The sequence below is a fragment of the Apodemus sylvaticus genome, chromosome 8 (genome assembly GCF_947179515.1).
Source record: "Apodemus sylvaticus chromosome 8, mApoSyl1.1, whole genome shotgun sequence".
Lineage (NCBI taxonomy): Eukaryota > Metazoa > Chordata > Mammalia > Rodentia > Muridae > Apodemus > Apodemus sylvaticus.
Genome location: NC_067479.1, coordinates 80688939 through 80711473, shown reverse-complemented (window position 1 = coordinate 80711473; position 22535 = coordinate 80688939). Strand labels below are relative to the sequence as shown.

General features: G+C 38.8%; 2 protein-coding genes across 3 annotated transcripts in view; one reads left to right on the top strand and one right to left on the bottom strand.

The window, feature by feature from the left end:
* The window catches only part of Wdhd1 (WD repeat and HMG-box DNA binding protein 1), a 37225-nt gene extending 34899 nt beyond the window's left edge, over positions 1-2326 (bottom strand). The window contains exons 1-2 of the mRNA XM_052191692.1: positions 2035-2326; positions 478-589 (exon numbers count right to left, since the gene is read on the bottom strand). Coding sequence (XP_052047652.1) covers positions 478-589; positions 2035-2111 — 189 coding nt within the window. The 5' untranslated portion in view covers positions 2112-2326. The remainder of the gene's footprint in view (positions 1-477; positions 590-2034) is intronic.
* A 305-nt stretch (positions 2327-2631) lies between these two features.
* Socs4 (suppressor of cytokine signaling 4) lies at positions 2632-16700 on the top strand. Of its 2 annotated transcripts, XM_052191694.1 has the most exons (3): positions 2660-2728; positions 11065-11320; positions 14008-16700. In XM_052191694.1, exon 3 carries the CDS (start codon positions 14101-14103, stop codon positions 15409-15411), a length of 1311 nt encoding a protein of 436 aa, XP_052047654.1. In that variant the 5' UTR covers positions 2660-2728; positions 11065-11320; positions 14008-14100; the 3' UTR covers positions 15412-16700. The 2 variants fall into 2 exon arrangements, with proteins under 2 accessions (XP_052047653.1, XP_052047654.1); XM_052191693.1 differs by lacking the exon at positions 11065-11320 and having other exon boundaries at positions 2632-2728.
* The last annotated feature ends 5835 nt before the right edge of the window (positions 16701-22535 follow it).

The following is a 22535-nucleotide window of genomic DNA, read 5'->3' as shown; positions in this document are numbered from 1 at the left end:
TCCTTGGCTACACAGTCAGTCTGAGGCGGGCCTAGGCTGTACAAGTCCTGTTTCAAGAAACAAACAAAAACAATAACAGCTAAACCCCAGGGCAGGAAGAAAGATGTATCAGATATATTCAAAACTTCTATAAGAAATAGTTTCACTTCCGGTTCAGCAGGTAAGAGCACGTACTGCTCTTCCAGAGGACCCAAGTCAGGTTCCCAGCACATAAGATAGCTCACAACTGTCTCTCACTCTAGCCCCAAGGGATCTGTTGCCCCCTTCTGGATTTGATGTGCAACTGCAAACACACAGCATTAAAAAATTTTTAAAAATAAATAATTTTTTTTTAAAAAAGTGAAAAACTAAATGCTCCCCCAAAGATATACAGACCTAGGGAAATGCAGCAAGGAGAAATTTATATTTTTATATAATTTTTCCACCCAAGCATAAAGGCACATGCCATCATTTCTTCACATCAACTGAAGTAAGTACCTTCAAAGCACACGAAAATGCCTTTTCTCCAACGTTAACAGACTTAGGATCATCGTCATCCAGATCTTCCCACATCCTCACATCACCATCACTTCCACAAGTCACAATGTAACTGTGAAGGACATACACACAGTAAATGTCACCCAATTTCAGGAACTCTTTAGGAAATGCTACTTTTATATATTTTCAAACAAAAATCAAGACATTAGCAAATATTCTTTTCATATAAACATCAATAACAGACTCTTAACTTCTCATTCTATAAAATGAAGATGAGTTTAATGGTCTCTACAGTTCCTCCTTGGCATGAAATTATTTTTTGGTAATAACATAAAATGAAAGACAATTTCTGCCACAGCACGGACTGTATCTGCTCAGTAACCATCACATCCCCAGGGCCAGCCTGTGACACACAGAAACTATAACACATGTTTGAATATATGAGCTCGAGTATCCCAAAATAATTATTAAAATAGCTACATGAATCTGTTATTGCTTGTTTTTCTAATTCTCATCTCCCAAGTGCTTTTGTTCATTCTGTTTATGTCCTATCTGGACACATATAAAACTGCAAATTTAATAAAAACAGTATAGGGCTAATAGCAAAAAAATTAAATAAAAAGGGAAGGAAAGAAAAGGGAAGGAAGGAGTATGAATAAAAGGAAGGAGTATGTTTAGAAGGAAAAAAAAGATTAACTCCCAAATGGGAAAACCAGAGGGGATCATAGGAAAGTGTTTAGCCAGGAGTAGTAGCACTGGCTATAATTTCAGTGCTTGCAAGGCAGAGGCAACCTCAGCTACATATCAAGTTTGAGACCAGCCTGCCACCAGCTTCTAGGCAAGATATGTCCACTTGAGTGGGCATGTGTGGCACAGCAGTTATGGGGGAACCAAGTGCTGTTTGGATTTAAGGTCTAGTCCACAAAGGGGAGCCCATTCTTGGTTGGTAAACCCTTTCAAAAGCCCATAGCAGGGGAGGTCACAGGCCTAGGGAGTACTTAGTACTACTGCTTAGCTAAATTGCATAACCTCAAACTGCCTTCTAAATATTTGTGTACGTTACAAATGCTGCCCTCCGCCTTTATTAGAGAAGCCTCTATTTCCAGTAAATGGTGGCGAATGCGGGGCCTCATGACTGCACAAGGTGCTGACAATTAGAGACTTCTCAGCACTGAGCCCTAAACTAGATATTTACAGTATGTCCTCTAATACGCAGGGAACACTGTGAAAAAGGAAGCTGCAAAATTCCATCTTCTGGGCAAGCCAGTCATTGCAAATTACAGCAACTGCTGATGCTTAACTGGCTCACACAATGACCATGACACCTAGAGAAACTATGAGCGGCAGTAAGGCACTCCTCTGGGTAAAGGATTTTAATTTTCCTGAGATCCCAGAAGTACCACGACAGTGCAAAGCAAACAAGTCTCAGGCCAGAGGCGTTCCTCGTTTATCCCTTCCTCCGTCCCTCTGCATCGGTCATCTTCGACTGACTGCACGTCCCGAGAATGACGGCTAACAATCACCCCTGAACTGTCCTTAGTTTCCAAAGACGCTTACCTTCCAGAATCATCAAAGCAGACTTCGGTGTGTCCTTCCGTATGTCCGTACCTCATGGGCTTCTGTGTGGCCGGCATCTTTCCCTACCTACCTGAGCCGTTTTGTAAGAACTAGTACTTTCAGGAGGGAGGTCGTCCTCTTCGCGCCGTGCAGTCCTGTTTCCCTCACCCGAGGAGCCACAGCACGATGCGGCGGAAGGTATGTCACACGCGCCGGGGAGGTGACAAGCTTCTCCTCTGTAAGCACGGGCAGCGCGAGGGACCCGGCGTCTAGTCCGAGGGAAAGGCAATCCTCACAGAACCGCTTCCCGCGCTCTGGCGCGCTCGCCATGTGCGCATGCGCGGCCCGCCGCCGCCCAGCGCAGGTCCGAACCGAGGTCGCCGGGTGGTGGCGTCAGAGGCGCGCCGCCTCGAAGCCGAGAGCCGGTGGCTGGGGCCGTTCTGAAAGAAAAAGTGGGAGCTGAACCCGGAAGTGGCGGCGGTCCCTGGAGAGCAGGCGGAGACAGCAGCAAGTCTGACACTGGACTGACCGTGGAGCAGGGGCGGGGGCTGACAGACAGGCCTCCGCCTTGCGGGAGCTACACGAGGAGCGGGAGTGGCCGGGCCTCTCTTCCGCGCTTGAGTGAGCGCCGGGTGACGGCGATGGTGATGGCGGCAGTCGCTCGGACAGCTCTGGTTGAGCAGCGCTCGGAGAGGTGAGAGGGGGAAGGGTGGCGGTGAGGGCTGGGGTTTGACGCCTACCCTTTCAGGATCTCCTCCCAAGCAACCGTTTTAGGCTCTTGGAACCTATCTCGAGCTCCTCAGGACGGGGTTAGAGACATTGTCAAGCCTTTTTCTTGACACCCTTCGTGCCCTCACTTTGTCATTTCTGTAGTAATAAAGGATGGGTTGTTTCTTGTTTCTTGCGACTTTAGCTAAATAATGCTTAGAAGAGTTAACTTGGACTTCCTATTTAGTTCCGACCCAAAAGTTTACCAAACTGCTTTTAGATCTAAAAGAAGAGTTCTAATTTATATTGTTAAAGGTTTCTGTTCATCATTGCAGTCGATAACACATCGTCTGCTAGCAAAGTCAGGTCTTGGCCCGTTAAGTTTATGCTTTTCTTGATTCTTCACGTACTCCATATTAATAAATTGGTCTCTGTTGAAAATTATGATTTTCAATAATAATTATCTTAGGGAATTTCACGGAGTTTTTGTGCTACCCACTGTACAGTTTCAGTCAGACTTATTTTATCACCGGAGAAATCTACACAGGTTGATCTAGATGCCTTCTTAAAAAAAAATTGCAAGCTTAGTTATTACTCAAACCGTGGTCTTCATGCTATGGTGACATTTTGTAAGGCATTTCTAAGACCTAGGGTTCCAAATAGACACTCAGATTTGTATATGAATAAAAAGGAAGAGTAGTTGGCTCAAGTAGAACCTGCAATTATTTTAAAAAAAAATACCCCATTGTTAATTAACCACAAGAATAAAGACACCGGAGACAGTGGCTTCTGAGTAACTTACTTTTATTTTGAAATTATTCAGTTTTTATTTGGACCAATTTATAATTCTTTTGCCCAGTAAGTGTACAATAAAAATAATTAGGTACAGTGTGAAGTTCAAGTTGGGCTGATACTCATTAATATATTGAATGGGGGTTTCAAAGTAATGCTTTTCAGAGCTCAACATTCAGAAACTTACATAGCTGTAAATACTTTAGACAGTGTCTGTAATACCATTTGATTTTAAAACTATGAGTGATGTCAGCACACCTGCCCATTCTTTCTGCCCTAGCAACCAAGCCAGTATTCACAGGTTAAGATAATATTTCCTTGGCTGATTTCTCGGGTATGAATAAGCTTAAGCCTGATGATTAACTAGTTCTCGTTTTTAACTCTAACCTGTTGTATGGCCTTGAGTATGAGTGTGTATCTTTACTTTCCTGAGTATAGGCTTTCTACCTCTAAAATAGAGGTGATACTTAGTTCCACCAAATTCTTTATTTTTTATGTATATAAGTACACTTTAGCTGTCTTCAGACACACCACAAGAGGGCATTGGATCCCATTACAGATAGCTGTGAGCCACCATGTGGTTGCTGGGAATCGAACTCAGGACCTCTGGAAGAGCAGCCAGTGCTCTTACCCGCCATCTCTCCAGCTGTTCCACCAAATTGTTGAAGTACATAGAAGATACTCCTGAATGTCTAAAACTATTGAGGCCTCGTGTTAGTAGCTAGGCACTTTAGGTTTTGTTTAAAGTGGGGTGAGCCTATAAAACCTTCAAATGCTAAGTGCATCCAAAACTGTAAATGTTGCCTTCAGCAAGTTTATGAGCATGTTGAGGGTGCTAGATTTTAAGCAATATGTACAGGATGATAAAGTAATGGAATTTGCATAACTAAAGTACTGCTTGCATTTGCAAAATTATCAGGTTTTATATATAATAACGTTTGAAAAATCAGTATGCCTGTAATTCTCATATGGGTACCAAAATTTCCCAGGTGAGTTATTTATTACCAGTGCATATCTCACTGATGTGGGTATCTAAATGAACTAACTAAAAACAATGCCAAGATCAGAGAGTCAGTTTCACTGAAGTTTAGTTTGCGTGCTGTGACCACTTTAATACCCAGAGATTCACAAATAGTGTTGTTCTCAAGGACAATAGGTTGAGAAAACATAGATGTATTAGCATTCTACCAAATGTAATATTATATACAAATAACGTTATATGATCCTACACAGTTATCTAAGAAACTATAAAAGTTTTGCCCACAGAAGAGTTTTTTTTTTTTTTTTCTTTAAGATTTTATGCCAGGCAGTGGTGGCCCAAACCTTTAATCCCAGCACTTGGGAGGCAGAGGCAGGTGGATTTCTGAGTTCGAGGCCATCCTGGTCTACAGAGTGAGTTCCAGGACAGTCAGGGCTACACAGAGAAACCCTGTCTGGAAAAACCACCACCAAAAAAAAAAAAGATTTTATTTTTAATTAAAAATCTGTGTATGGTAGGGGGTATTTGTGAGTGCAGTGCCTACAGAGGCCAGAAGAGGGCATCAAATTCCCTAGAGAGTTACTGGCAATCGTGGGGTGCAAAATGTGGATTCTGGGAGTTGAATTTGGGTTCTTTGCAAGCACAGCAAATATTTGTAACTACTGAACAATCTCTCCAGTCCAGCCCCTAAAATGTCTTTTTAATAGAATATATAATTGGTATAAAAATCGTTTTTACTATGGAAGATGAAGTTGGAAAAGAGGGTAACAATAGTTAAGGAAAACCAGATATTGAAAAGATAACATGTTTTTAATTTCTCTCTGAATGAATTATGAGTGAGTGTGAATAACATATTTATGCTGGGAGTAAATAATGCTTGTATAAACTCAATAAGTTATAGAGAGATGTAGTAGAAGTCCCTCTACTCTTAAGCCACCTAGTTCCTCTTGCTGAAAACAGCTGGAATTTGCTCCTTTTATTACATTGTCAGTACTAGATTGACTTTGAGCATATCGAGACTGGGTATTATCAAGTTTTAAAGATTTATTTATTTATTATATGTAAGTAGTCTGTAGCTGTCTTCAGGCACTCCAGAAGAGGGTGTCATATCTCATTACGGATGGTTGTGAGCCACCATGTGGTTGCTGGGATTTGAACTCAGGACCTTCGGAAGAGCAGTCAGTGCTCTTATCCGCTGAGCCATCTCTCCAGCCCCCTCAGGTTTTAATATAATTTCGCACATTGCAGTTTGATCATATTCACTATCACGTCACTGTTCCCCTAACACTTTGCAGGCCCACTACCCTGCTTATTACAATACTACTGTCCAATTTGTGTTGCCAGTCTACTCAGGAGTATAGGGCCATCCATTGGAGCATGGTGCCTCATGCTTTAAGAAATCTGACTCTTCTCCCCTAGAAGCCATCACTAGTAGGCAGTTTCCCAGAAGTGCCTCTCCACTCCATGCTAGAATGTTAACTGGCTTGATCTCGTCCAGGCAGCTACGGCAGCTGAGTTCATGAATTTGGTGGTCCTTACATGTCTGAAAGGCAGTTTCACTCTAGTTCTCCCCAGTCTCTGGCTCTTAAGATCTCTCTCTTTACCTTACACAGTGGTCTCTTAGTTTTGGGGTGCATGTGATTTGAATGCCCCATTTGTGGATGAACACTGCATCAATGGAGAATTGTTATGTTAACTGTCATCCACTGTACAAAGAAACTTCTCTGATAAGTTCTGAGAGATGTACTAATTTATTGGTATAGAGGTAAGAATTGAGAAGGCAATTCCACACTATGCCTATTTAGCAAAATTGACCCCTGGGGCCTTTTATGGTTTTGCTGTTGTTTTGTTGAAACTTTCTCACTATATGGCCCAGGCTGGTCAGAACTCAACGAGGTAGACTAGGCTGGCCTTGAACTCAGAGCTCAGCCTTCCCATCCTCCCAAGTACTATAATTAAAAACATTCCCCATCACACTACTCAGGGTTTTATAGGTGGAAATCTAAAACTCAGAAATGTTCTCATGTGTCAAGAGTCACATACCTTCCATGTCAGACTCCAGATCTTTCACTTATCCAAAGCAGGCTGCTGTACTACCTCTAGATAAAGCTCTTGCCTTTTGTAAAAGTCAGAATTTAATAAAACAGAGTATAACAGGTATTGGTCTCAGACTTATGTAATCTAAGCTGACCTTAAACTGGATATTCTATTTTACACTCCTAAGTCCTGGAATTATAAGTTTGTGCTACCACACATAGCTTTTAAAATTAAAACTTTAAAAAATGTAGATCTAGGTTCATGTTTTTGGGTGAAATGTAATACCTACCTTAAATGTAATCATATATAATTATTATAAACTAGTAAAAAGAATAATCTATAGCTTTCTTATTTGTATTAAAAAAAAAAAAAAAGCCTAGCATGGTAGCCACACCTTTAATTTTAGCATTCAGACAGTTCTCTTTAATCTTTGAGTTTGAGGCCAGCCTGGTCTACATAGGTCCAGTACAGTAGGACTATGTAAAGATACTCTGCCACCACCACCCCAAAAAACAAAAAAGCAAACAAGCAAACAAAAAAACCTCTTGACTAGATTTTTGTTTAAATCTTGGTTAAGTTAGCTTGGGGAACAGGTCAGAGAGATGGCTCAGAAGTTAACTAAGACTTCTGATTGCTTTTCTAGAGTACTTGGGTTCAGTTCCCAGGACAAGATATGCAAGCTGAACACCCATACACACAAAATAAAATGAAAGATATTTTTTAAAGAAACTATAACAATTTTATCACTAAAAATTTATTTTCATTCAGTATTTTTAAGGAATCTTAAACTTTAAAGATTTGGGGCTGGAGAGATGACTAAGAGCACTTGCTGTTCTTTTAGAAGACCAGGGTTCAAGTCCCAACACCCACATCTAATGGCTCACTATTCCAGAAGATCTGAAAGCCTCTTCTGGCTTCTGGGAGTACCTGCACACATGTGGAACACATACCTGTACTCAGTCACAGACACTTAAGTAAATCTTAAAGCAAACAAACAAAAAATCAAGCTTGTTTAAAAGAAACACATTTAACTAAATTGTAATGTGCTTTGTGCTTTATGGTATTTTAGAAATACTGAAGCTTTCAATTTCAGATTGTTTTGTTTTATTATTGTTTATTTTGTTGAATCAAACTCCCATGTAGTTCAGCTGACCTTCCAAGTGCTAGGATTTCAGGCATATACAACCATGCCTATTATGTTTTTGTGCAGTTTCTAGCCTTAAATGTATATAATTTTTTGCTACTTGTTTGCCTCATTTTTAGGAAATTCCTCAGTAATACTTATTTTTATTAGTCTCAATAAATGTTGTTTTCATACATTTAGTTATGACTGCGTAAAACTGTGTCCTGATTTTACAAATGAGAAAATTGGGTTAAATTAGAGTTATACGTTTTGGTGTTTTTACAGTGTTGGGGATTGAACTCAGAACCTCATGCATGCTAAGTCAGTTTTCTACCAGTGATCTGCACTCCCCTTTCTTAAACTTAGTTGAATACTGTGTACTATCTTGTAATTAAAAATTACAAATTAGGAGGAAAATACATCTATTTCAACTTATTCCATAAAGTGTTTTAATAGCATACCTTAAATATTCTGTTTTCTAATATTCTGTTACTCTTCCACTGAGAACATCAGGTTTTGCTGGTGGTTAGGGCTGGGGCCAGGGTTGAGCGTTTCCAGATTCTTGGCCTCTTATTCAAGAATTTGAAATCAAAGCTCAGACAGAATTGTGAAAATAGCAAGGAGACCGTTTAAGCAAAGCAATTAAAAAGCTCCTAATGTACTGTTAGAGAGCAAGGGGCTCATGAGATGAGCCAAGGCACTCAACAGCCCAGTCACCGCTTAGGGCTTCCTTCAACGGGCTCAGCAGAAAGAATAATTTGTTATAAGGGCTATGGTGGGATGATTTCCTGTTTTGATTGATAAATTAGTTCTTAAGTCATTTTTTCTGCTGTTGCTTCTTTCCATAATGCATCTGATTTTAATAAAATGCACACCCAAGTATGCATAGACACAAGAGAGTAAATAGGAGATTCACTAAAAATTAACTTGACACAGTTTTGCTTTATTATATTTGTAACTAAAGTCAGTTTACACTGGATCAGAACCAGAATGTACTGCAAATACATCTGAGTAGAAACTGTCCTTGTTCATTCTGGGAAGAGAAACCTGCATCACTGATTGCTGATTGGAAAAGGGTGTAGGTATAGGTTGATTCGGGTTGGGGTTCTATGTTGCTGGCAGGTTGCTTGATGCATCATTGCTCAGAGAAGGGTATGCTCATAGCACCTGCAGAAAGGGCTAGGCAGCTAAGTGCATTATCAGAAGCTGGGTGTGTGTAACACAGACCCAGGTAGAGTCCCAGGTCTGAACCACTTGTTCCCTGGGCTTACCTAGATCACGTAATGTATACTTCCAGCCATTAGTGTTCTAGTTGACCTTTATTCTAGAGTATCTGACTTCAGTTGATAAATGATTTTATCTTTAGTTCATAAGTTCATGGAATGTATATTTATTTTAATGTTTTCCAAATTCTGTTCTATAAAAGGTATTTTTGATAAATACAGGAATCTGTGCCTTAAGCAGATTTCTTTACTGAATGGACACTGAAAAGCTTCGTTAATGTACAGTTGGAGTTTCAGAAGACTTTCTCAAACTTGTTTAACAAAGAGACCACCACCCTTTTTTCCAGAATAAGTATTGTGTCAAATTATTTTATTTTGGCAAATACTAATTTTATATATTTATGGGATACAATGTAATTTTGATGGACATATACATAATGATTCATTCAAAACTTAACATAACTTTTTTGTAGTAAGAAAATTAAAGTTTATCTTAGCATATTTTTAAATATGCATTACTGTTAACAGTTGTCACCATGCAGTATGATAAAGCACTGAAACTTCCTCCTACACAGAATTTTAGAGCTATAGTGGAATTGTTCCAAGCCCTGCTTGGAAAAGAGTGGACGAAATGGAGGAAGGGCAAAGGAGAGGACTGGATTTAATGTTTTGTTTGTGGTTTTCCTTTTTGTTTCTTTGGGTTTTTTGTTTCTTGGGTTTTTTTTGGTTTTTTGTTTTTTTATTTTTTGTTTTTTGTTTTGTTTTGTTTTGTTTTGTTTTTTTGAATTATCATCCAATTCATCCTTGTAATCCCTAGCTAACTCTTTAAGGGATATACTTAAGTGCTTAGTAGAAATTTAACTTTTTTTTTTTTTTTTTGCTATAAAATTAAAAAAAAAAAAACTTACTAGGGAAAAAAACTAGAGAATGAAAAGCTTTTTTAAATCTCAAAATTTTTTTTCATGTACAACCTGTTTGTTTGTTTGTTTTTGATGTAATATTCCAAGTAATTCCTCTATAATTTGCTATCCAGCAAATTTCATTAGTGAAGCCCAAATGTTTATTCAACGTTTAACTTAAATATCAAGTTATAATCTGAATGTTTTGGTGGAGTTTGGGGCAGGTGGTTGCAGGTATGCATGGAGTCACACCTTTTTTGGAAAGATCACAAGCCTGAATTGCTATCACAATAATAATGTATTTATGAATTATTTATTATATTGAATTACTCTTTAGATCATCAAGTTTATTTTGAGTTAGTACTGGAAACTAGAATTCTAGTCTTCAGTGTGTGTCAGTATTGTAGGCATAAGTAGTTCAATGAGTAAGTTTTATACAGTAAAACATCCTCTATCATCCCCCAGTATAGAAAATACAAATTAGTTTCCACATGGTTAACCCTTTCATTATTAACTTTTATTTTCTGTAAAACTCTTGAACTAAAATTACCTTCCTAGCCTTACTTAATAAAAATATTAGTTAAATCTTTTGTTAGAGAAATTAGCAGGTGGATACTGTTTTTACTCATCACTGTCATGCCAGTTGAATGTGGAAATGTGCTTTCTTGAAGTGGCAATTACATAAACTTGCTTTTTAAACATTTGCCTCTTGCTCATTAAGAAATAATGGCTTTCTTTTTAAATGTCATTGTTGATTCCCAGGGCTGTGTATAACGTGGCTCCCTTCATAAAAAATTAATATTGAATCAGGATCCAAAGCAGCCTCTCCCAAATGATTCTTTTCTTTAAAAAAGAAAAAGAGGAGGGGGAGTTTCTCTACAGCTGTTAACTATCTCCAGTTTGTTAACATCTCTCCAAGTCCTGCTGTGATTTTTTTTACTGCACAAAATGGTTACAAAATCTCCCAATCACTCTATATCTCTTCCTCTATACAAAATTTGGTTTAAATTCCAAGAATTTGCTTGGGGTAGAGCACTTATCCAACATGCATGAAGCCTTAGGTTCTAACCAGCAGCCTTGTAAGAAGTAATGATCAGAACAATAGAAGAAACTTGGGAAAAAAATGAATGAACGGCTATTTGGAGCTGTGTTAGTCAGTGTTCTATTGCTGTGAAAAGACACCATGACCATAGCAACTGTTATAAAAGAAAGCTTTTCATTGGGGCTGGCTTACAGTTTCAGAGATTTAGTTCATTATCGTCACTGTAGGGAATGTGGCAGCACGCAGGCAGTGATGCTGGAGAAGAGCTGAGAGCTCTCCATCTGGATCCATTGGCAGGAAAAGAGGAAGCCCACTGCAACCTGGCTTGGACCTTTGAACCCTCAAAGCCCACCTCCAGTGACACACTTCCTCCAACAAGACCATACCTCCTGTCCTGTCTGGTTTTGTGTGTCAACTTGACACAAGCTGGAGTTATCAGAGAAAGGAGCCTCTCTTGAGGAAATGCCTCCATGACACCCATCTGTAAGGCATTTTCTCAATTAGTGATCAAGGGGGGAGGGCCCATTGTGGGCGGTGCCATCCCTGGGCTGGTAGTCTTGGGTTCTATAAGAAAGCTAGCTGAGCAAGTCAGGGGAAGTAAGCCAGTAAGAAACATCCCTTCATGGCCTCTGCATCAGCTCCTGCTTCCTGACCTGCTTGAGTTCCAGTCCTGACTTCCTTTTGTGATGAACAGCAATGCAGAACTGTAAGCTGAATAAAACCCTTTCCTCCCCAACTTGCATCTTGGTGGTGATTGTGCAGGAATACAAACCCTGACTGAGACACCTCCTAATCATTTTTTTAAAAATAATGCCACTCTCTATCTACTGACTTAGCATTCAAATACATGAGCTCATGGGGTGTTCTTATTCAAACCACCACAGGAACCATGTTATTGAGAACAGTATGATTGGATTTTTATGTTTTTAAGAATTCAGAGTTAGGTGTGGTAATAATTTCACATAGTGAATTTTTAATGTGCCCATGTTTTGCCTATAGTCAACTATGTGGTCAGATGTGGGATCTTCCACTGGTGACAACATGCAACACTTTAAAAGTATTTGAGAATATAGGTTACGGATCCTTAAACCATCTTCATTATTTCTAGAATTCTAGGCTTTTAGAATGATATACTGTTTAGCAGGCTCCTTGACTGTGGAAACTCACGTCCCTCTGTTCTAAGGTGAAAAAATACTGTTGAGTCTAATGGCAGTACTAAGTGATGGTATTGCTTGAAAAGTTAGGTAAAATTAGGATCTTATTTTAAAATGTACTACTTTGAAAATGCATTAGTCTTTAACCTCATTACTTGGCTGTTGAGATTTTTAATGTTCTAAAATTAAGAAACGATGTAATCATAATTAGCATATTGAGTGACTGAGTTTTCTTAGATACAAAATTCAGCTTTCATTTACAAAATATTTGGAATTATAGGACTATGACTCTCAATTCCTAGCTTAACTTTTGTTTCACTTAAAAATAAAGGGAGGCTGGAGAGAAGGCTCAGAAGTTAAGAGATTTACTGCTCTTGCAGAGGACCTAGGTCTGGTTTCCAGCACCCACCAGAAGGCTCACAACCACCTATAGCTACAGTTCCAGGGGGCCTGATACCTCTAACCTACTCGGGCACCTCCATGCACGTGGCATATATAAACATACTGACACACAAATAGAATTGAAAATGACTGAAAAACTTTTAGAAATAGTTATGTAAATTCATTATAAATTCTAGTATATGTAGCTCTGTAGAAATTTACCTGTTTATTTTCAAGTGATCAAGAATATAAGAGTATTATGCGAGTAAAATACTTCTAAAAGCTACATAGATTGATAATGATATAACCACTTATGGAAATTAATTGGCAAAAATCATTTAAGAATTTTATTTATTTATTATATGTAAGTACACTGTAGCTGTCTTCAGACACACCAGAAGAGGGCATCAGATCCCATTACAGATGGTTGTGAGCCACCATGTGGTTGCTGGGGTTTGAACTCAGGACCTTCGGAAGAGCAGTCAGTGCTCTTAACCACTGAGCCATCTCTCCAGCCCTGTTTAAGAATATTTGCTTGGCATTCCTATTGCTCCATGGCAATTATTTACTTAATTCTAAAAACTTTACAACTGTTCTTGGGCAAGGCAGTGGTGGCGCGCGTCTTTAATCCCAGCACTCTGGGAGGCAGAGGCAGGCGGATTTCTGAGTTCAAGGCCAACCTGGTCTACAGAGTGAGTTCCAGAAAAGACAGAGCTACACAGAGAAACCCCTGTCTTGAAAAAACAAAAACAAAGCAAACAAACAAAAAACCCAAAAAACTGTTCTTAGGCTGGAGAGATGGCTCAGCGGTTAAGAGCACTGACTGCTCTTAGATTTAAAAGAAAACTATTCTTGTTTAAATCAGTAGAAATGGAAGCAAGAAAAGAAACAATACGGGGTATTAGATCTCAGCCACTAGCTCATAGATTTGTAACTATTTCTTCTTTTCTTTTCTTTCTTTTTTCTTTTTTCTTTTTTTGGTTTTAAAAGACAGGGTTTCTCTGTGTAGCCCTGGCTGTCCTGGAACTCACTCTGTAGACCAGGCTGGCCTTGAACTCAGAAATCTGCCTGCCTCTACCTCCCAAGTGCTGAACTATTTCTTCTTATAAAGAATTCACTGGCCTTTTGTGAAATAAGAAAAATAAAGTGAAAGTGGCATAAAATAGCACATTCCTGCAATTCTAGCACAGAGTTGGGGTCAGGAGAAATGTTGCAAGTTTAAGTCCAGCCTGGGCCACATAGAGATTTCCAGGTTGGTCAAGGCTACATTGCAAGACGCTGTCTCAGGAAACCAATAAGAGAAAAATAAAGGAAGGAGAAATAGGCATAAGGTATACTGCAAAATTAGGAATTAGTTCTCCCCAAGCTTGTATTATGGCTAAGAGAGGACACAGACGGAGAATTAGCTGTGACAAAGGAATCCATTATCCCGCCTCCATGGTACTAGACAGTTTTATCCCAGTATGGTAGAGCAGTACATTAAAGTGGGAACAAGACAGCTGGGGCTGCCTTACAGCATGGCCAGGGCCCTGTCAGGATTCAGTCAGGCTCTTCATCCTGTGTCCAGTAAGGCATAACGTACAGTCTAGCATAGGTGAACAGGTTGCTAACGATTTCCTTTTTTCTTTTTCTTAGATCTGTCCAGAAAGTGCCCAGAAGAAACTTCCTCTTAGAAGAGCTGAAAACACAGTATTTATAACACTGGAAATTGTAAAGAATTTGTTTAAAATGGCTGAAAACAATAGTAAAAATGTAGATGTACGGCCTAAAACAAGTCGGAGCCGAAGTGCTGACAGGAAGGATGGTTATGTATGGAGTGGAAAGAAGTTGTCTTGGTCCAAAAAGAGTGAGAGTTGTTCTGAATCTGAAGCCACGGGTACTGTTGAGAATGTTGAAATTCCTCTAAGGAGCCAAGAAAGGAAGCTTAGCTGTTCATCCATTGAGTTGGACTTAGATCATTCCTGTGGGCATAGATTTTTAGGTCGATCCCTTAAACAGAAACTGCAAGATGCTGTGGGGCAGTGTTTTCCAATAAAGAATTGTAGTGGTCGACACTCTCCGGGGCTTCCATCTAAAAGAAAGATTCACATCAGTGAACTCATGTTAGATAAGTGCCCTTTCCCACCTCGATCAGATTTAGCCTTCCGGTGGCATTTTATTAAACGACACACTGTTCCTATAAGTCCCAATTCAGATGAATGGGTGAGTGCAGACCTATCTGAGAGTAAATTGAGAGATGCTCAGCTGAAGCGAAGAAACACAGACGATGACATACCCTGTTGCTCACATACCAGTGTCCAGCCTTGTATAATAACTAACAACAGTGCTTCGTGTACAGGTGGTCACATAACTGGTTCTATGATGAACTTGGTCACAAACAACAGCATAGAAGACAGTGATATGGATTCAGAGGATGAAATTATAACACTGTGCACAAGCTCCCGAAAAAGGAACAAGCCCAGGTGGGAAATGGATGATGAAATCCTGCAGTTGGAGGCACCTCCTAAGTTCCACACCCAGATTGATTATGTCCACTGCCTTGTTCCAGACCTCCTTCAGATCAGCAACAATCCGTGCTACTGGGGTGTGATGGATAAATATGCAGCCGAGGCCCTGCTAGAAGGAAAGCCAGAGGGCACCTTTTTACTTCGAGATTCAGCACAGGAAGATTATTTATTCTCTGTTAGTTTTAGACGCTATAGTCGTTCTCTTCATGCTAGAATTGAGCAATGGAATCATAACTTTAGCTTTGATGCCCATGATCCTTGTGTCTTCCATTCCCCTGATATTACTGGGCTCCTGGAACATTATAAGGACCCAAGCGCCTGTATGTTCTTTGAGCCACTTTTATCTACTCCATTAATCCGGACGTTCCCCTTTTCCTTGCAGCATATTTGCAGAACAGTTATTTGTAATTGTACAACTTATGATGGCATCGATGCCCTTCCAGTTCCTTCTCCTATGAAATTGTATCTGAAGGAATACCATTATAAATCAAAAGTTAGGTTACTCAGGATTGATGTGCCGGAGCAGCAGTGATGTAGAGAGGTTAGAATGTTGACCTGCATACATATTTTCATTTAATATTTTATTTTTCTAATGCCTCTTTGAATTTTTGTACAAAGGCAGTTGAATCCAAAATAAAACTGTGCCCTAAGTTTTAATTCCAGATCAATTTATTTTTTTTTATGATACACTTGTTATATATATTTTTAAGCAGGTGTTTAGTTTTTGTTTTTACCATGTAAATTGTATACTTTTCCCTTAATTTACACATGGTCCAGGCATATTTACAATTTAAAGGTATTGTGTATACATTTGAATATTCTGTATTTTTAAATAGTCTTTTGCTCTTTCCTACATGTGAAATATTTTGCTAATCTATGCTCTCAGTATTCTTGTATGACAGAATAGTTACCTATTCTTTTTTTATTTTGAAGATCTTCAGTAAAGTGTTATAATCAATCCATTATAATGTACTTGACTTTTGTAATTTGCCAGTAAGAATGTTAAACAACAAAATGATTTAAAATGAATCTTAATGTATTTTCATTTTAAATATTAACTAAAACAAGTTTGTTAGTTATTCTAGCCAATGAGGACGTTACGTCCGAGAGGTGTATTTGTTCTGCAGCTTGGCGGGATTGTCAGTTAATCCAAATACAGCCTCCCCTGGGCCTGGAGGTGAATGTAACTTGGGTTCCTTTCTTACTGGAAGCTCTACAAAGCAGAATAGCAGTATTAGGAGTGTGGAGCTGCTAAGTTGACCTGAGATTTCTCTGTTAATTTATGGACTGTTGCATCTACTTAGCTCTGTTTTAGGAACTCTGGTTCCCAGGGGAAAATACATAGCTTCTAAACAGCTGCTGTATCCACCAGTAACAAAAATGCAGAGTTTCTCATTATTTTAAATTGAACTTAAATAAAGATGCAAACAAAAACATGGCTCAATATTTAGGAAGCTTAATATGACTTTTGCTATTTACATCCTAAATAATCATTTCTGTCTTCAGAACTAACATATGTGTGGCATGGCACTAGCTCCCTAACATGACGTCACAGGCCTAGAGTAATCAGACAGTTGGAGGGGTGCCCCTTTTCTCTCTTTAGTGACTGACCTCGACAGAGTACCCAGTTTTCCTTGTGCTGAGCTATCTGCCTCTTTTAAATATTGTACTAATTATTTTCCTTATCTTTTTCTGTGTGTGACAGTGTCTTTCCTGTAGCCTAGGCTGACCTCATATTTGAGCTCCTCAGCCTGAATTTTGGGATTACCAGTTTGACCCATCATGAACAGCTAGTAATGGATGGATAGACCTCTCCTTCCCTCCCTCCCTCCCCTTCCCTCCCTCTCTTTCCTTCCCTTCCTCCCTCCCTCCCTCTGTCCCTCCCTCCCTCCCTCCCTCTGTCCCTCCCTTCCTTTCTCTTTTTCTTTGTTTTTGTTGTTGCTGTTTGCTTGGCTTGGTTTGGTTTGGTTGTTTAGTTGGTTGGATTTTGGTTGTTGTTTTTGTTTGTTTGTTTGTTTTTTAAACAGGGTCTCTGTAATCCTGGCTCTCCTGTAGCTTGCTAAGTAAACCAGACTGTCATCAAACTCAGAGAAATACTACTGTCTTTGCCTCCCAAGTGTTGCGTTAAAGGCACCTGACACCATGTCTAACACCATGCATGGCTAGTAATTCCCTCTTTCCCTCCCTCCATCTCTCTCTCTCCCTTTGTCTCTCTCTCTTTCTTCCTTCCTTCCTTTCTTTTTTTTTTTTTGATAATATATTTCTTGATGTTAATTCAGCTGTACTAGAAAATTTATTTCAACCTGACTGAAAGAACATTAACTCCTACATTTCTGAGTTAGAACAAATGCACGGTGATGCATGCCTCTATTCCTAGCACCTGAAGGCCAGGGGGATAAGGATTGCTGCAAGTTTAAGCCAGTCAGAGCTGTATGCTGAGAATTTGTCTCAAAAAAAATTTTTTTTCCTTATTCTTGTCGTATGTTAAAGTAGCCTTTCCTGGTCTTGAGGATCTGTTAATGTAAAAACATTCTTTACCAATAGCTTTTACTGATTAGAGCAGTTCGTGCCTGCATTCCCAAAACTTGGGAGACTGGGGCAGAAGGACTGCCATGAGTTCTGGAATAACCTAGGCTACAGAATGAGACCCTTTCTCAATATCCCGCCCCCCCCAAAAAAAACTAATAGTTTTTAAATTTGTCAACAATTACAAGTTAAATGGGAAAAATCTTTTACTATTCTCTTCTAGAATTTTTTTTCTCGGTGGTCTAAAGATGGTATGATCCCTGTGAGAAGCAGCCACTCAAGATGTTCCTCTTAGTGTTGTAATGAGGCTCAGGCTGTGAACACCAGTGCCAGGATAACTAAGTGTCTAAAGATGGTGCTGGCCTTCCCTGACAGTGGACAATCCCGACTACCTCACTTTGTTGTGGCACTTTTGTAGTTACTGAGATGCTCATCTTATGAGCCAGTGTAACATTTCCTAAGTATCCATCTTTGGTGAAAGAAAATTTATAGTGTGGTAAGACTCTACTCATAATTACAGCTCTATATCAGAATTTGATAAAACCTTCTGTTTCTGTGAAACAATTATTTTTAACATTTTTCTTTTAAAAGTAACTTTTTATCAGTACAGAACTCTCTAAGGGATGACTTGCTTATGAATATTCTGTTAAAAGGTAGTTTTATAAAGAAAAGTGAAATATGTCTTTTATAGTGGTAAAACTGGTATTTATATGAAAGTCAAAATCAGTAGCTTTTAGTATACTTCAGACTTATTGCTTATGATATATTTTCTCTGGCTTTTTTATTCTTTTTAATTTTAAGGTATTAAAACTGTTAATATTTTCAAAATACTGCCATATGTGTAGCTTTGAAATATGTGTTAAATGAGGACAAGAGAGAGACCTGTATACTCTGGAATGCTCTGTGTCCTTCCTTTGGTACTTACTATAATAAGAAGAAATTTGAAAAGGAGAGATATATAAAGACTTGGGGAGAGAATTATTTATTGTGAAGGAAAGAAAAGAGAGTGACAAAAAATTAGGGATTGGAATTTAGAGAAATTATCCACATTCACTGTGTTCTTGTAATGAACATCAATATTCAAAAACTAACTCATAAAAAGTTTAAAATATATTTATTGAGTTAAATAGCTAAAATGCAACTAATTTATGATAATTAGCATAAATTTAAGAAGTACGCAAGGAAATCTAAATTAAATGAAAATGTTAAAATTCTTAAGTTGAATTTTGGAACATTTGAATAATATTAATTCCAGTTGAAAAATTGTCTAATGCAGGGCTTGATGCCCACAACTTGAATCCCAGCACTGGGAAGACAGAAGCAGACAGGTCTCTCAGAGTTGGCATTCAACTGTCTACAAAGTGAGTTTCAGGCCAACCAGGGCTACATAGTGAGACCCTGTCTCAAAACAAAAACAAAAGAAGGAAGAAAGAAAAGCAACTGAAAGAAAAGCAGTTGGTATGGTGGAAACGTGTAGAGTTTATTTGTGAGAGAGGATGGAGCTAAAAGAAACAAGATAAAATATTAAAATTAAGAATCTAGGCATTACCTCAGGGAAAAGCCTTGACAGCGCAAGGGAACCACTTTCTCCCTAATAGCTCTCTGGACCAGACGCCAGCTGCTCGGGGAGTCATCCAGCACAACCAGGAAATGAACTTGACTTTTCCATTTCTCTTGAGGTTTCTTTGAGGACAGACCCCTGCTCTTTGTTAGACCTACATCTTGAGTCATGCTATGATTACTGAAATATGCCGAATGGATTCTTTTTAAAAGTTTCTTTATCTATGAAGAGTTAGATGTGATTTTTCTGATATGTAACCATGTCAGTGGCCTAAATAATTAATGGAGGGGATATGTTAATTTAAAGGGGATCTGGTAGGAACATTAAAGGAAGCTTTTAGTCAGCCTGTGGCTAGATTTATTGATTTGGTAAGCAACCCGTTTTCTTTGCTGACTTTCCGCTAATGGCTAACTCTGGTCAAAGAATGGCTTTTGCTTAAGGTTTTGACTTATTATAAATAAGATTAAGAATGTCTTAGTAATTAGGAATTCTTTAAAACATAGAACAAATGTGCAAATAAGATTCACCTTTTTATAAGAAAAACACATAAGCCTTTATCACTTATTCATGAGCTAAAGCCATTAAGATAAATCAAATTATCAACTTTCAATCTCTGAAGTTTGGGTCGTTTTATAGATCCATGTAATAGAGTACTTTCCTGTGAAACTGATGCTTTGAGGTAGATCTCTTACCCTCTTTTCATTAAAAAGTATTTGTCATTTTAACTATAATCACGATCCAGCAAGCAACTATATTTTTTTTTTGGCAGAGCAAATTTCACAGAGCCCATACTTAATTATAAGACGGTCCTGGAGGCAAAACAATGTTTAACATAGCCTGTTTAGCCAGGTGTGGTGGCACGGGCCCCTAGTCCTGTCGCTTGGATGGCAGAAGCAGGAGGATCTCTCTTGAGTTCCAGGCCTGTCTTGAGAAAATAAGAAGAGGAAGAGGAGAAGAATAAGAAAGAAGATGAGAAAATGTAAAGGCTATCCAGTGGAAAAGGCTTTAGGACAAAACTAACTTCAAGTTAGTGTGTCTAATTTATAATTTTGAACGGATTGCTCAATCCTAAATCCTCCTTTGTCTTGTCTTCATTTCCTGTGAAATGTAGGTAAGGCTACTGTCCCTTGGTCTCCTGAATATTCAGTCAGTAAGATCATAGTTGAAAATAATTACTGAGTAGCTTGTTCAGTACTAGTTAAGAATGACACATTTTTAAAATAACACCTTTATGGGGGCATACAAAATCATATTCACTTGTCTGTGATAAGCTTTCTTGACTTGCTCTTTTAATTGAGATAATAGAACAATTTGGATTTATGGTTTAAACCTTACAATTAGATAATTGGAGTTTCCACCTGCCTTTCATAAAAGCTGTGTAAATTGATGTTTGTCTTATTTGGAAAGCTGATTACATTTGCAGGAAATAAAAATCATTTTTTGCCATAGTTATAAATCAAATCTAAGCTATCAGACTTAAAAGTCATGGTGTAAAACTCAAAGTTTATTTAAATTGTGCTGGCTTTGCTAATTGGATAAATTTGTATGAGCCAAGTATGAACTATATACACTTGAATATCAGAGTTTAATGATTTCACAAAGCTATGTTGTCAGTCATGGTATGTAACCCATACTTTTTCTTTTCACTTTCTAATCTTGACAGATATTTCTGTGGGTTTAAAATTTTTTGATCTGAATAAATTTTCGCTTAATTAAATCTTAATATATGAAATCCAAAAGCTTTGTCGTTTTTTAAAGATTTGTGGGCCGGGCGGTGGTGATGCATGCCTGCAATCCCAGCACTCTGGGAGGCAGAGGCCAGCCTGGTCTACAGAGTGAGTTTCAGGACAGCCAAGGCTATACAGAGAAACCCCGTCTTCTCTGTAGAAAAAACCAAAAAAAAAAAAAAAAAAAGATTTGTGTGCATGTGTTAAATTCAGGAATTTTCGAAAGTCAAAGGACAACTTTTTGAGGCTTGATCTTGTGGCTTGACTTCGAGGCTTAGCCTCTCAGGCTCCAACTGTAGGCGTGCTGGCGTTAGACTGCTGCCCGTGGTGCCCACCTAGGTTTCACATGGGTTTAAGTCATCAAACTCGGGTTGTCAGGACTTTTTGGCAAGGACCTTTACCTGCCAATCCAAAACCTCAGCCCCTGCCTTTGGTTTTGTTGTTCAGTTCTTAGTATTGGGGGCTGGGAGCTGGGGGAAGGATGGGGCATTAGCAGATGTGAGGTCAAAGGACAATTTGTGGAGTTTCTTATCTTTTACTTTCATTCCAAGGGTCAAACTCCGATTGTCAAACTTGTACAGCAAGCACTTTAACCTGTTGAGCCCCGTTTCAAGCCAGTGAGTGAGTTGGTTGGTTGGTTGGTTGATTTTTTTTTTTTTAAGTTTTCCTACCTTTGAATGAAAGTGGGGACATGACCACTTTTTGGTATGGTTGAGGAGAGTGGTTTTATTGTAGATATATGAGGGAGAGAACAGCCAGCCGCATCTAGAAAGGTCCAGACAGAACAGGGCCATGGGGGGGTGGGGCCGGAAGAGTGGGGGGGGGGTGGAGATAAAGAGAGCAAAAGACAGGAGCAGGCCAGATTAGGAGAGCAGTCAGTGAAAATGAAGTCATAGAGGTCAGAGGTTAGATAGGTTTACTGTAGCGGGTGGGGCCAGAAGTGCTAGTGAGACCACAGGCACTTGTCTTGGGTTTCTTTGGGACCTGACATACATCGAAATATCAAATCAAAAGTCTGGAAAGGGAAAAAAAAAACTGAAAATTTTATATATATACTTAGATTTTGCTTTCTGGTGTGTCAGTTTTGAGTCGCCCAGAAACAGAAGCCAGTCTCAAAAACCAACAACTAATCTTAAAGCAGTGGTTTCTCAACCTTCCTAATACTGTGACCCTTTAATATCGTTATTCTTGTGCAGTGACCCCCAACCAGAAAATTAGTTCATGGATACTTCATAACTGTATTTTTGCTGTTATGAATAATATAAATATCTGATATTCAACCCCCGTGAAAGAGTCGACTCTGAAAGGGTTCAAGAACGACAGGTTAAGAACCATTATTCTCAATTTAAACTTAAAGGGAACAAGAGATAGCTTATTCTGGAGCCATTTTGAATGACAATGGCCCCAGAACACAAATTTAGGCTCCCTCAAATTCCATGTCCCAACATGGAACCAGTTTCACGAGATTTTTAGTTTTACAGAACAGAGAATGCCATAAGTCAAGGCAAAGTTTAAAACACACTGGTGGATACATTGGATAGGTACATCAAGATAGAGGTAGCTTTTCTATAGATCTAAGACATTATCTGATGACATTCTTCGCTTTTGGATTGGCAGAAGCTAGTTGCCTGTTCATAGATTCTAAAAGGTTTTTAATCTTATTGCCACAAGATGTCAGTTTTGACACATAGGTTCTGGAGGGCTAGCAGTAGCCCAAGATAAGGTAATTAGCCTCTAGATCTGCAACATTCCAATCTTTCCACAGTACCGAAATTCTAATTATACACTCAGTCTCTGCAGACAGATGCTTTTAAAAGTTTTCATTAAGCTGGGCCATAGTGG

Excerpts from the sequence above, each read along its gene's own strand:
- Socs4 (XM_052191693.1), top strand. The coding sequence starts at position 14,101 with ATGGCTGAAAACAATAGTAAAAATGTAGATGTACGGCCTAAAACAAGT.